Source organism: Haliaeetus albicilla, chromosome 2 (assembly GCF_947461875.1).
Source record: "Haliaeetus albicilla chromosome 2, bHalAlb1.1, whole genome shotgun sequence".
In the NCBI taxonomy this organism is placed as follows: Eukaryota; Metazoa; Chordata; class Aves; order Accipitriformes; family Accipitridae; genus Haliaeetus; species Haliaeetus albicilla.
This window is the reverse complement of record NC_091484.1, coordinates 29,126,877-29,141,167: the sequence shown is the minus strand read 5'-3', so window position 1 is coordinate 29,141,167 and position 14,291 is coordinate 29,126,877. Positions and strand designations below refer to the sequence as shown.

At 39.2% G+C, this 14,291-nt stretch overlaps 1 protein-coding gene across 6 annotated transcripts in view; it reads right to left on the bottom strand.

Moving 5' to 3' along the window:
• TPK1 (thiamin pyrophosphokinase 1) overlaps positions 1-14,291 on the bottom strand; it is a 317,863-nt gene that overhangs the window by 52,498 nt on the left and 251,074 nt on the right. For 5 of the 6 annotated variants that reach the window (XM_069812003.1, XM_069811993.1, XM_069812024.1 and 2 more), the window contains one exon: positions 12,187-12,298. In XM_069812003.1, the coding sequence (XP_069668104.1) occupies positions 12,187-12,298 (112 nt within the window). Of the gene's footprint in view, positions 1-10,913; positions 11,055-12,186; positions 12,299-14,291 lie in introns of all 6 variants that reach the window. The other variant, XR_011329666.1, reaches the window with a different exon arrangement.

The following is a 14,291-nucleotide window of genomic DNA, read 5'->3' as shown; positions in this document are numbered from 1 at the left end:
CCTGCCCCAAAGAGTTAACAAAACAAACAGTAGAAGAGAGACAGTATACTAATGAGAGCTAATGATGTGTTCCAGCCCTACTGCTGGATCCCCAGCCTGGTGTGCTACCCACCAAGTCAGCAAGTGGTCCTGTGTCATGATGATGATTAAGTGTTTTGTGTTTTTTTGTTTGCGGTGTTTTTTTTAAAGACTGTCTTCATTATTAGTAACTTCTGAAGGATTTGTTGAAAATGGCATCAGAGGATGTAGACCACAAAACTGGCAGAGAAATTCAGGAAACAGGTGCAAAACCAAGACTGACAAAGATCTAGGGAATCATCACCCCAGGAAGTTAGAGAATGACATAAACTGGAAAAAGTGAATTTCACAACATTGAGTAAAATTACTCTGAGGCGATTTCAGCTGGGACACTAAAGTAATTGTGGAGGGATTAAAAGAAACACAAGCTAATCTAAAGATTCACTGACAACAATGTTTGCTTGAGATATTTGGGATGTAAAATTAATTACCAGCAGGAGAGCTCCCAAAAATCCAAGACAAGTCTTAAATGGTCCAGGTCTGTTCCAGAACTTCGCTAACATAAACACACAGGGTAACAAAAGGCGGCAGCAAAGAGAAAGTGGCTTGCACAAGCTCCGAAGAACCAACCAACCTTCCAACTGTACATTGCAAATGAGCAATATAAATCCCTACATAAGCTCACAACAGAAAGCTGTCTTTCAGCGTATTGCCAGCATTTGTTGATTTGCACTTGCCAAAAAACAGTTTGCAGGCTTTTGGAATGTTAAAAGGTAAACACAGCAACGCTTCACATTTTAAAATAGAAAACGAACAATACTTATTCTAGTACAACTAAGATTTATGTTGATGTTAGCATTTCATACATTCCAGCCCATAACATGATGTGGAAAATTTTCCCTGCTCCCTAGTGAGTGCCTTGCATTGGCTGCATACACGGTTTTAATGTGGATTGAAAATCTTGCTTTACGTATGGCAGACAAAGCCACAAAAGCGTGGCAAATTTTTAGCACTGTAAGAAAAATAATTCAAATCCACTGTGGTTGATTCACTCTATCCAGAGTGTTTTGTTCTCTTACAGCTATGCAGACATGTACTATATTCTAAAGCTTTTGGCTATTTTAATGAAAACTTTAAGATTGTTTAACAATTCTGGTAGGTATCCAGAACCCTTTTTTCCAGAATCGTCACATGAAAAATTTACTTGATGCATGGACCTGACAGCTGTATTGGTAGGAAACCACATCTGTTGAACTACAGGTAAAGAAGCCAGATGTGAGAAATATTTGAAAGTCATTTGTCTTACCATGTCTTCATACTTTGCCCAGACATTCAACAGTAAAATCAGGAGGAATTAATGTAAATTACTACAGCCAACCAGCAATATATAAAAAATGCGCAGAGCTAGAAAAGAGAGCTTTATAGCATTGGTGAGTGAGAAGAGATATTCGAATAGGAACCAGCACTGACAGCTAACCCTGGAGACTGAGATTAAAGTCACTACCACCTTATTTTACATACAGAAAAGCCATTTCAGGCATTTTTGAAGGTTATATCTCCTGCTGCAGAGTTTGACTTGTAGTAAGTACTTCTGCACATTTAACTTTACCCACTGAATAATCCCTTCATATTCCATGGAACTAGTCATGTATATGAAAATACATGGATGCCTAAATCTGCTGATGAATCAGGGGCTTAATTTACCCTAGTTCAGTGAAGGAAAGGACAGAGGCACTTCCAGAGTAACATACTAAAATTAAAGTCAATGTGCAATTCTCCCATTAATTCCACAAGCTGAGTATTCAGCTCTAATGTTTTCATAAAACATGAGTTCTTCAACATATATTGGATATACAGATCACAGGATAGCAAAGTGTGTTTACAAGGGTTTTAAAATGATTACTTGGTGATAAATTTGGAAGAAGTACTTTACATGTGTGTACCAAAGCTATTCATAAATTGTGCAGGTCAACTGAAGCTCATCTTGTTAAAACCTCTCAGATCATATAATGAATTGTTTCCATGCCAGACACACTTGACCCAGCTTACATGCGTTTTAGATAACATTTTAAAAATTAAAGCTGTTCTGTCCATTACAGAACAAAAGAATTAAATAGATAGGAATAAGGCAAGGAATAATTAATTATTCTTTGAGTGGAAGAGAGGGTTGGCTAAATTTATTGGGATGAAAACTAAAATTTGACATGTGAAACAAATGAAAACTGACCATGCTTTAGCTTCAACTGACTAGACCCAACAGAATATCTGCAATATCAGATCACATAATTATTATTAAATGATGACTGGAAATATAACACCTGTTAAAAACCAGAATGTTAAGATTTAAGCTGTCATCACCCAATTTCAGAATACACAAAGGAAATACTGAACAATACTGAATCATTCACACCACAGCTTTTAATTGTGCATTGAGCTTTTAAATGTATAATCCAGATTCATGATCTCAAAGCTCTCTATAATTGTTTTGCTTTTTTTAATATAACTGTATCAATGCTTTATTAAAAAAAACCCAAACCCCTGATATTTGTCTTTATAACTTGCTTTTTTTCCCAGTTTGTTTTTATAAGCATAACAAACCCTATCTTTCTCTCCAACTCCTCTGCTTTAAATCAAGAAGCAAGCTCCTGATGAGTGTTCACACAGCTGATTAGAAAATTGTCTTATAAACAGCATCATTAAATGGCATGCCAATCAGCGGTGATACAGTGGTATTGCTGGTGCCTATGTAAATTATAGTTATGCCCTACGCTTGGGAAACCTAAATGTATAGTTCTGAGATTTCTTATTGGCAATTAGATTATAAATGCTGTGTTCTAATGCTTAACAGCATGAGAATATATTTATCGCATACTGTATCTGCAGAATACAGAAGGGGAAAAAAATTCTAATTGGAGCAGACTTTCTGAAGAAGCTGTTATGAAGGAACCCCCAAGCTGAAAGCTTACAAAAGAGGAATCTTTTTTTAGGTTTTTCAGGAGTGATGCCACAGGAAAGCTATACGGATTGTAAGATCTCTTGACATGCATTCCACCCCCATTTATTTGTATTTACTATTTGTTTTATGATATGTATCACCACCAACTTAAAATATACTAAAAATATTTGGACTTGTTTGAAAGGTTTTATTGGTTTTATCAATATTTTCTTATTAAATACAAGGAAAAGCTTCAAAATGTAGATAACACAGGAAACTCGGCTACCACATACTGACCTAGACTTGTATTGATACAATGTGACATGCTTCATACAGTTGCCTGTTAATAACACATGGACCCACATTAACTTGGATATAATACACATGGAAGAGGACTCTTAAGAAACGCTAAGGTGCAAAGTCGTGGACTTGAGAGCTATGGGATGCCACAATTAAAGTTTCCATGTGAAATGTAAATTCAGGTTCTTTAGCTTTCATCCTTTAATTACACAGTCACATTAACCAAGCAGGCCAGACTCTTTCAGTAAACAGTATACTCTTTAACTAACACACTTTGAGCTCTGATTCATCACAGGGCTTTATGCCTTATTTACTGCATAGATTTAAACTGCATTGAATGCATTCATATTAAATTCCTCACGGGCTTCTGTATGTTGCTCGTTACAACAGAATTGATAATGCCATTGCACCTGTTAAACTGTTCCAGAGCAAAGGCACAGACACATTAATGTCAAAAGTGAGTATCTTAAAGATGATACCACAGATTTCATTTTGGAGTATCCTATGCTTTACAGGACCAAGGCAGAGCTCTCAGGAACGTCAGGGTGCTGAGAGCTCAGCTTGAGTGCTAAGAAAAATGAACAGATAACTTACAAGTAGCTAAAGTACTTGCAGAGAGTAAAAACTCGAGACAATCAACTGCCTGAACCACAAGAAAATCCCACATTTCAGCAGTACTTCACCTTATTCCTCCCAGCTGTATCAATTTCTGCAGTGGGAGAGTCTGAGGTTGTACACATCTGCACCTTCAACTACGGCTCCAGATTCATTCCCAGAGAATACACCTGGGACACTGAATGATGCCAGTGTCCTGAATCTATAACCATGATTACACTCAAACCCACTGATTAATTTCATTTCTCTGTTTCTGGTTTTCCCTAATTTCAGAGTCTTGAATTGGTAGCCATAAGAGTGCAAGTAAAGAGTTTTCCTTCTTCTTTTCAAATCAAATGTCTAATGCCATCCTTTGCTGTTGGATCAATACCCAGGCAGATCCTGTGGACAGGCCTGCATCACTTGAGCTGACCAGTTTACTCACAGTAGAAGTAGGTTATTATGCCTGGACAGCAGTGGAAAACGAGGGAGATTGCTAACAGCAGAGAAATAACAAGACCGAGAAATTTTGGTCTCAATTCAGTGCTTCAAAAGGCAAGATGTCAACTGTCTATTTAAAACACCTCTGCTCTCATTTTCTCAACCTCTGTATTCATATATGCCCTTTCTTCTCTCCAAAACATGTTTCTAATCCCAAATGAGATCTCCTCACATCTCAGTTTTGCCACTCTCTCTCTTTTTTCTTCCGCTTCCTGCTGTTGCCCTGACTCCCACATGTGTATTTACTGTCTGTCGTGGTTTAACCCCAGCTGGCAACTAAGCAGCACACAGCCACTTGCTCACTCCCCCCTGGTGGGATGGGGGAGAGAATCAGAAGAGGAAAAGTGAGAAAACCAATTTAATAAGTAAAATAAAAGCCGTGCGTGCGAGCAAAGCAAACCAAGGAATTCATTCACCACTTCCCATGGGCAGGCAGGTGTTCAGCCACCTCCAGGAAAGCAGGACTCCATCGCACGTAATGGTTACTTGGGAAGACAAACACCATCACTCCGAACGTCCACCCTTTCCTTCTTCTTCCCCCAGCTCTATACGCTGAGCATGACATCATATGGTCTGGGATATGCCTTGGGTCAGCTGGGGTCAGCTGTCCCGGCTGTGTCCCCTCCCAACTGCTTGTGCCCCCCCAGCCTACTCACTGGTGGGGTGGGGTGAGAAGCAGAAAAGGCCTTGGCGCTGTGCAAGCCCTGCTCAGCAGTAACGAAAACATCCCTGTGTTATCAACACTGTTTCCAGCACAAATCCAAACCATAGTCCCATACTAGCTACTATGAAGAAAATTAACTCTGCCCCAGCCAAAACTAACACACTGCCCAGAAGAAGCCACAGCTGCTTCTACAGCAAGACATGTATTCATCTATCAGAAATCTGTATTTTTCAACTCACCTGAAAACAACAGATTTGCTTAGTGGTCTGCAATTGGTGTGTATGTCTAAAATTAATAGTTCCAGAGCACAGTCACTACAGTCAGTTATTAACGGCTTATTAATTACAAGTCAGGATGCCACAAACAACTTACAGCCAAAACATAACTTTTTAGAAGCATCCAACAAGTCAGTGACGACATCCACCAGACTTTTGTCCTCTCCAGAACTTCATATAAAAGCAAAGAAAAATCCACCTCTTCTTTTCCACAAACATATAGTGGCAAAAACTGGGAGAGAGCAGGGCCCCCTCAGATACAACATGCCAAGTGTTTACAAAGGGAGCAGCAAATGAAGAATTGAGACTCTGTAGAGGGAATAGCCAGAACTGTTTGCCATTAAGGTACAGGAATAGATCACTGCAGAGGAAATAATTTCCCTTAGTGTCATGTTTTTGGGGAGAAGAGATCAATCACATACACCAGTATGTACTAAAATATAAACACAACTAAAAGGTCCATAAACAAATTGGAAAGGAGGAGTCAATTCTTAATGGTAATGCCTACCTGCTTGAACAACCCCCCCAAAATCTAAATAGCCCACTTGTTCATTAACTGAGTCACCACAAACAAATGCATCTTATTTTTTAACTCTGGGAGACTCCAGCCAGACATGATTGATTTGTCCTCCTACCGGTCCTTGCCCTTTTGTGGTTCTGTAGAGACCTTGGGAACTGGCAATAACTCATCACATGCCTCAGAGAGCTTTCTTGTTTTTGGTAATCTCTCGGCAGTGTGACATTTACATTTATTATGGCTGATTCTGGGCATTTAAATATGAAAACAATTAAAGTATATTTGCAAGGGATATGACAAACGAGCATTTGTACTCTGGCCAATTTTTCACTGACTTTCATGCAACTACACCATTACATTTCAGCTTTGCCTCTGCCATTGTCTAAATGAGATGATTTCCCACTATCCGTATGGGCAGGTTGACTGATGAGAATGCCTTTAGGGTTAAGTGTCTTTAGTATAAACTCAAAGGTCTCTTGGACAAATTCTGCCCCCGCACTCACCAGTGAAAATTCAGAGCCACCGCTGAAATCCACAGAATTACTTTGGTCCCCCACCAATCTAAATGGCAGCTCTCTGGTTCTCTGCAGATCTCTCTTTTCCCCAGAAAGGTGCTTTGTCTTTACGACTCATATCCTTCAGTAGCAGTTGGTTGCTTTTGATTTTGATGCGACTTTAGTATTCTCACCAATCTACTGCCACCAGAGAGATGAGGATTATCTGCACCAAAGCTGGGCTGAAGCAGAGCACTTACTTCCTCATACCTCCAGGTTACACTTCCATTAGCGGAAGGAGGGACTGAAGTAACATAGGGCATGCAAGGGAAAAAACAGCATTTTGCTCTCTTGACAACCCTCTCACCTCTATATTAACAATGAAATTAGTTTCCATAGTTGCAATGTGCCACGGCAATGTAGCTAGACATAAATAAGTGTCTCCAGTTTACCTCAGGATGGTATTAGGTCGTGGAGAGCCATCCGCTCTGTGCATAGCTGTGCTGGAGAAGTCTCTCCGTGATTTTTTTATTCTACCCCTTCCTGGCAATTACTGCCTATTACTGCTGTATGGAAGGATCATATATACACTCCCTATGTCCCATTAAAGACGGCCATCCAACTGGGCTAAACTTACCGCTGGAAGTGGTTTGAGCTAGTTCAGAACCAAGGTACTCACATGAATCTTTCCGTAAGTGGAGTCCTACAGCAGTAATGTTGCCCCAACAGTGTGATCTGGAAGAGCATATCTAAAGCAGCCTTTCCAAACTGAATGCCAGGACCCTGCTACCTTGCTAAAGAGCTGGAACCAAATCTCCCTCCCACTAATTCCAAACATTCATTGAAATATGTGGAAATGGAATGAATGTATTACCTCAAATCCCCATTTCAAGCCCCTTCACAAAGTTTGACTGGGTGTTCAAGCTGCTGTTCAGAAAAAAAAATGCAAATACAGCTTTAGGGCCCCAGAACTACTGAGCTCTGTGCTCATCAGTCCTTTAATGTACGCCAAATGGTCTTTTTGGTTCGAAATCATTTCATGCAATGCTAAGCAATGGCCTCATTGTTGCTTTTGCTGACTTGCAGTAAAGCAGTGGGATGCCAGGCTGCCACCATCAGAACATCTGCTTTATTGGGAAAGTATTTCAGCAGGCCTTGCCTTGTAACAAATGATGTGACCCTGGAAGGCAGATAGCACTCCTGCAGGCAAATAGCTCACAAAAGGTCAAAATCACCCGAAACTTCAGGAGCAGCGGCACTATTTCTGTCACCCTGCCCTACCCAGGGTCTTAGAACTGTAATGAATAAGGGACAAAATACATCGCCGAAGCTCTGAAGATAGATCCCAGTTGATGGACTGGGAGTCTTCTACCAGTGAAGAACATGAGAAGGGAGGGAAGGAGAGGAAAGCAGAGGAGAGGGGAATCCAGCTGTGAAGCTTTTTACTCTGCCACTGAAAACAGACCTACTCCTGGGACTGCTGCTTAGTTTGCCTCAGAATGAACTGGGGCTGCAATATGTGCCATGTAAACTATTTCAGTTATGAAACAGGTTACAGAGTGCTTATACAAACAGCTTCACTAGCACACAGATACCTGTCCATCTTAATTTACAGCCTTTCCCAGAAGAGTCCCTCACAGTCTAACTTATTTTAAGGAGTTACTCATTTTCTTTGGTCGTTTAGACTCTGAATTCTCCTAAAACATAAAACTCCTCTGCTTTTGTAATCTTTTTGTTCCATTCACAATGCAACATCAACAAAACCCCAATGAAGTAAAACAATGAGGAAAACAGTGCAAACATTTCAATTTTACTAACAATGTAAACAGCATCAGAAAGATTTTGGATCCTGTTTACCTGTGAAGTTAGTAGTCAGTGGATGCTCTGTTGCTACAGTTAGAGAAAGGTCTTGCTCTTATTGTTATTGCTATTGTCTTTTGAAGTGAAATGACAGTGGGACTTCTTTGAATGGTAGCATTTTACAGCAATTTAACTTCCTGCCTAAAGAAGCAAATTTGCATGAACATTATCTGGAAAGCACAATCACATACACACATAGTTTATATATATATATGCTGGCATTTTCAGTACAGGTATGACATACAGCATATCAAAGGCCATAGGGATGAAGAGTAAATTAGTTGGCAAGATTATTTTCTACAGCAATTTCCTAGAAAAGGAACCATTTCCTAGAAAAGCCTACCATTACCCTCCAACCTCTTCTTCAATGAGCAGTGCAGTTGATTTCTACCTTCATTCTTATTAACCTTCCATGAAAGCACCACTGAGGACCTAATGAAGAATGCTGGGTAATTCTGGCATTATTGGATTTTTCGTTATTTATTTATTAGACATGAGAGCTGTTATCAGCAAGCAGCCAGGTGAGTCAAATCAGATAAAACATTATCTGATTCCTGTGCTGTAAATCAGATTTTAATAGAAAAAAAAATCTGTATCCCTTTGGGAGTGGAAAGAATATGTTTATAATGTGTTCTGAATGTGTGCTACACAATAGCAAGTATGGATAAAAAACATTTTCTCTAATCAATTTTCCACTTTCTTCTCCAAGTTCTTTCACCCATAAGATGAGAACTAAAATAAATGAAAGTTCTGTTTGTGCCAAGTGCTAGAAAATAACTAAGGTAAGATAAGCATGCATAAAAGCATGCATACATGTTGCATCCTCACACAGACACACAAAAAATACTGAATTCTGCAATATTAAAAATATAATCAAGACATTGCTGTTTCTCTCCTGGCAGAATAATTTACAGATTTCAGGTTTATCTAATTCAGCCATTGAAATGAGAGCTTTCGTTGCCTACTCTCAACCCCAATACACAGCTTCTGTCTTTCTTAGGTATTTATCCTTGTCTTTTTCTATTCAGAAGCTATGAAGTCTCATGACAGCACCTGTAGATTAGACACAGATAACATCTGACCACCCATTGAAGGTTTTACAAATTTTAATCAGCAGAGTAATCTAGATAAGCTCAGACGGAAATCAGTGTTAAACATTAAAAACCTTGATGTGAAGCCAGCTCTTTCTTGTACTGCAGTGTTATTTGAATTTTGAGTTGCTGGAAATTACTGTTTGCAAAAATGAGGGCTCCCCTCTCACCAAACGCATCATATTTGACTGTTCAGAAACAACTGAAATTCCGGAATTAATTTATCACCCAGTTACTTAAAACAAATATTTTGAGGACTCAAAAATTACTTTTTAAAACCAAATTTGTTAGGTCATATTCAATTAATTCCATAACAAACTGAAGAAAAAGGCTTTTCATGTCATGTTTGGCTTAAAAATTCCATTTCTTTCATGATTTACACATAAAAATGAATTCATAACCAAACAATTTTATTCATTGAGGTTTATGAAAGTGTGCTCAGAGTGCCATTAATGAATGAACAGGGAAAGCTCTGCCACTGCCAGCCATCAGCAGCAATGCTGACATCTATGTCACACTTCAGTATCTTTTTATTCCCTTTTCTTCCCAGGTGAGCCTTTGCTTCTCCATCAAAATTTACAGGAGGACTAACATTTTAAAAAGTTACTGCAGAACTACAGGCAGCACAGAAGTCATTAACAAATGAAAGCTAATATCAAACTTAGGTTATCTGAATATAAGGCTTATTTATTAGGGAGAAAATCCAACCAAATAACTAACTACATGCTGTATTTGAGATATTGGTTTCCCTTTTGGGGGATGCAACTACCTTTTAATTTGTTTTATCAGTATCTGAACAATAACCTGATTCAAAATCTGTATTTGGATGAGTAAAGGATAGCTCCAGTCACTTGGGCACAAGAGCAGTTTCAGGTTGTAATGACCTTGGTGTCTCAGATAGATTAAACACCTTCAAGGAAGACCAGATCATTTTAGTTTTTATATATCTGTGATGATAATGCAGAGAAATAAATGAAGGAACTACAGCCTGTGAGAAATGTGAATACTGAGACTGACAGTGTAGCCTGTAATGGGGTACAGTGTACACATCACTAAGGAAAACACTGTAAAGGTCCAAGGTTTCCTCTTGGAAACAGCAACAAGGACTGGGAGAAGCAGAGATGGTGGTGTCACGTTAACATGAAACAAGTAGGAAACAGTCACTTGAATACTTTTTTGTCCCCCAGAAAAAGAAGAAAAAAGGCCAAATTAAGTGTAATAAAAATCCCCCTAGGTCCATATCTAGCTATGCCTCTAAGTAACCTGAAGAAGTTTATTACAGCACAACTAGACAGATAAACATGGAAGAAACTGGTATGTCAGCCCAATCCTAGATGCAAACTTACTATTTGTTACCATTGCACCTCTTGCTGCGTTCCCCTGCAGCTGGCACAGCTAGACTAGTAACCCCTTTCTCCTTAGCTTCAGAAGATCAGGCAATCATAATTTAGTAGCAACAAAGCCATGTCATTTGTGGGAGCAAACAGGTCATCTTTAAAATTACCATCTTTCTAATGAGCCCCTTGTAAATCTGATGAAATTTATGTCATTAAACTCAAAAAAATTCTGATGTATCTGAAAAATAACTTTCTAAACCAAAAATCAAAGCCACAAGAAAGGACTGCAACCTCACAGCATCTACCACATTTTGATCCACAGAGTACCCTTTTGCAAAGCGACACAGGCTTCAGAGATGCTCCCTTCATTAGCATGAGGCTGGTTTGAGCTTCTTTCACCTTGGTCTGGAGGGTAGAACATTTACTGAGAAATAAGTAGTCCCTCAGTGCAACAGGCCGCAAAATTCACTGTACAACATGAGATGAGCAGATGGAAGATTCAGTACCTTACTTGTCAACTGTACTTATCAGTACAAATGAAAATATTGGACTCTTTCAAATTAAGAGAACATCCCTTATACAATACATTCAGCTTACATTCCAGTTTAAAAGGATGAAAACATCACTAGCCAGAGAGCTCTTTACTTGGCAAGTCTCTCACATCCTGAAATTAATGCCATATTTATATTTTTTTATCATTAGTGAGCTACTAATGCCTACCACCTCCTTAACTGCACATGCTCAAACACTCAGTGGAACAAGACACGCCCTAGACTAGCACAGGTGCTGCTGGCCAGCACAGTGGGTCAACCTCAGATTAATTACTAGCCAATGAAGGCACTTCACTGCAAACTTGAGAACCATGTGCCCTTTCTACATGGGATGATTCTAAAGTCTGGCCATGTAAATCAGATTGCACGACCAGAGCCTCTCAAATTACTCCTTTGGTTCTGTTAAGTTTTAATGAAACTTTATCTAAAATATCCCATTATTTTCCTGAGTAAATACATCCTAAATGACTCAGTGTGGGAGAAGGGGGCAGAAGGATGAAGATGGTTTCCATTTTTTTGGTCAAGAAACCTCCTTTCTCTACCGATAAATGTTCCTGTTCTAGATCAAATGTACTTTTTCCCACTTTAAAATAAGAAAAAGATCTATTCATTCAGAGTTGACAAACAGACAATATACATGAAGAAGTTCAGGAGAAGTGAGGTAGCTTTAATAATCTGTATCACATTATTATTTGTCTGTTGTAACTTTATGGCTTATAACCAGGAGTTTAGGCACTTGCAGCTTCCCCTCCCTGGAGGGCAATGTATTAAGATGGTAATGTATCATGACCTCAACAAATGTTCTATTTAAACAGCACAATGACTCCCAAATGGAAAACATGTTTCCGCCTGCGATATCTCAGGTTTAAATATATTTATCTTCTTTTTTTTTTAAAAAACCCCTCCATTTCTAGAAAAAAATGGCCTGGCAGGGATTCAGTGCCATGCTCCACCTTCAAATACCTAAGGCCCTTCAGCACTGGTGAGACTGGTGTAAACGTGCAGTTAGGATAACGTCAAACCCACCATCCCAGAGGTGTCTGACTTACTGAGGTTCCACCTGAGGCCTGTCGTGGTCACGCTCTCGCAGGAATTCCCAATGGGGATGAGGCCACACCAGGTGCCTTCCAGTCCCGTGTCCACATGCAACTTGTGCTTGCCCTGCAAGACAGAATGGCCTCTGGAGTCAGTGCTCACCAGGGACGCAAATGGCATTTGCCAACAGACCTTGCAAATAAAACAGAAAGTACTTAGATGGAGACAGATCCAGAGTGTCCCTCAAAAGCTCAGGAATATTTGGCTGCAGGAATTCAGGTCGTTGGTGTTTACAGAGAGAGGAGAGACGTGTGCTTAGGTTCCAGACCTCAGGGCTTTCAAAAAGTTTGTTTCTGGGCTTTTCTAAGCAGAATCTGGCTTTGCTCATTCTTCCCTGGCATTTTTTGAAGAGGTCAAAGCTAGGCTCTTTATTCTTGTGAAATGAAGGCGTCCTGACCCATTCATTTGTTTTTTTCCTCATCTAAACATCTGTGTTTGACTTCCTAAACAACGCTAGTCAAAGCACCACTGAAACTCCTTCATTATTTTGACAACATCTGTAAAATTTCATGTACTTCTTCAGGGATGTACTCTTTCCAGAAGGAAGAATATGTGTAGAAACTTAACTAGGTGCTAGAGAAATTAACCTAAATATTTAGAGCAACATGCTTACACAAAGTAAGAAGAACAAAGTGAAATTAAAATACATTTTTTGTACATCTAAGATAAATTCATCTTGTAACTATCAAGTTCATGGGATGCAGGAGAAGCAGCAGCTATTAATGATGATGGATTTATGACCAAGCTGTTAATTAGTACTTATAGACCCTGTGTGAACATCTTGCGAGGTATCAGCATATGAACAGTTGCAAGGAAGAGTAGATAGTGGAAATCTTTTACAGAGTGAAAAAAACCCAAACAAACCACCCTGAATGTTAGAGTTCTGGCACAATTTGTGTTCTAAGAAACCAAGAAATTGTTTATGAAAACTAGCTACAAGAAAACAGCAAATGCGAAACAGTGACAAGATCAGTGGAGAAATCATCCTCTGGCCTCTTCTACACAGGTAATTTATTCTTTCAAATAAACATGGGCTTCATCTGGGGGAAACGTTAGGGTTCTTTGAAATAGAGGATTTTGGGGGTTTTATTTTATCCTCTTGTGGATGCACAGGCAAGTTAAACCCCTGAGCATGTCTTTTACACACAAATTCTTCATCACTATAAATAAAATCACATATGCCTATTTATTAATCTACTAAAATAAAAGAACTCTCTGAAACCCAATGAGTATTCAGCGAGTACTTTGTTAAGCAAGAAACCAAGGTTTTATACCAAAAGAAAAAAGAACAGCTGAAGTGTGAAACTCAGGTAAATGTCCCAAGCAGCAAAAATACTTTCTCACAAATTTTCTTTTGGGGAATGTATTTAAGCTTTTTTCTTATGTCCTGTCCTCTCATATGCTCATTCCAAATGCCCTTGCAAATATAAAGTCACTAGTTATATAGTCAAACCTGGAGGCAAAATATCTTATTGCTGAGATGTTGATGTCTGAGGCGTTCGACAGCTTCTCCTGTTAATGCCAAATGCATTATGAAGAAACAACTTCAATACATGTCATGCTCTCAGTTAACAAATGAACCTTGGAAAAGCTGTCAATTAGGGAGTATCAGATTGCATAGCTTAAGCCTGTTTGATTGTTTGCAGAGCAACAAGAAAACCAATCCAATATCATCTATCTTCTCAGGGTGTCCAGCTTCATGTGGTGATGAGCCATGTATTTCTACAGTGGTTGCAAATGCTTGCCTGCCAAAGTCAGAGGTGTAACAAATTCAGGCTTGATAACCTTTTAGCTATGCAATATGCCATGCTACTTCTCTCTCGCAGTACAGAGGGAGGAGGAAAGGGAGAGGAGAGTTACAAGTACAAGCTCTCTTGTTATGCAATTGCAGATACTGTCTATAATGAAGCTGATGACGAAGGAGAGAATGAAGGGGTAGGACTGTCTGTTCTCAATGAATGTACATATTGCTGCTCAGAGCTACTTAAGGAGAGGAGCACACTCACTACATTTATCAATTAGTAAAGGAATATGAAAAAGAGAGGTAAAAGTAACTGGC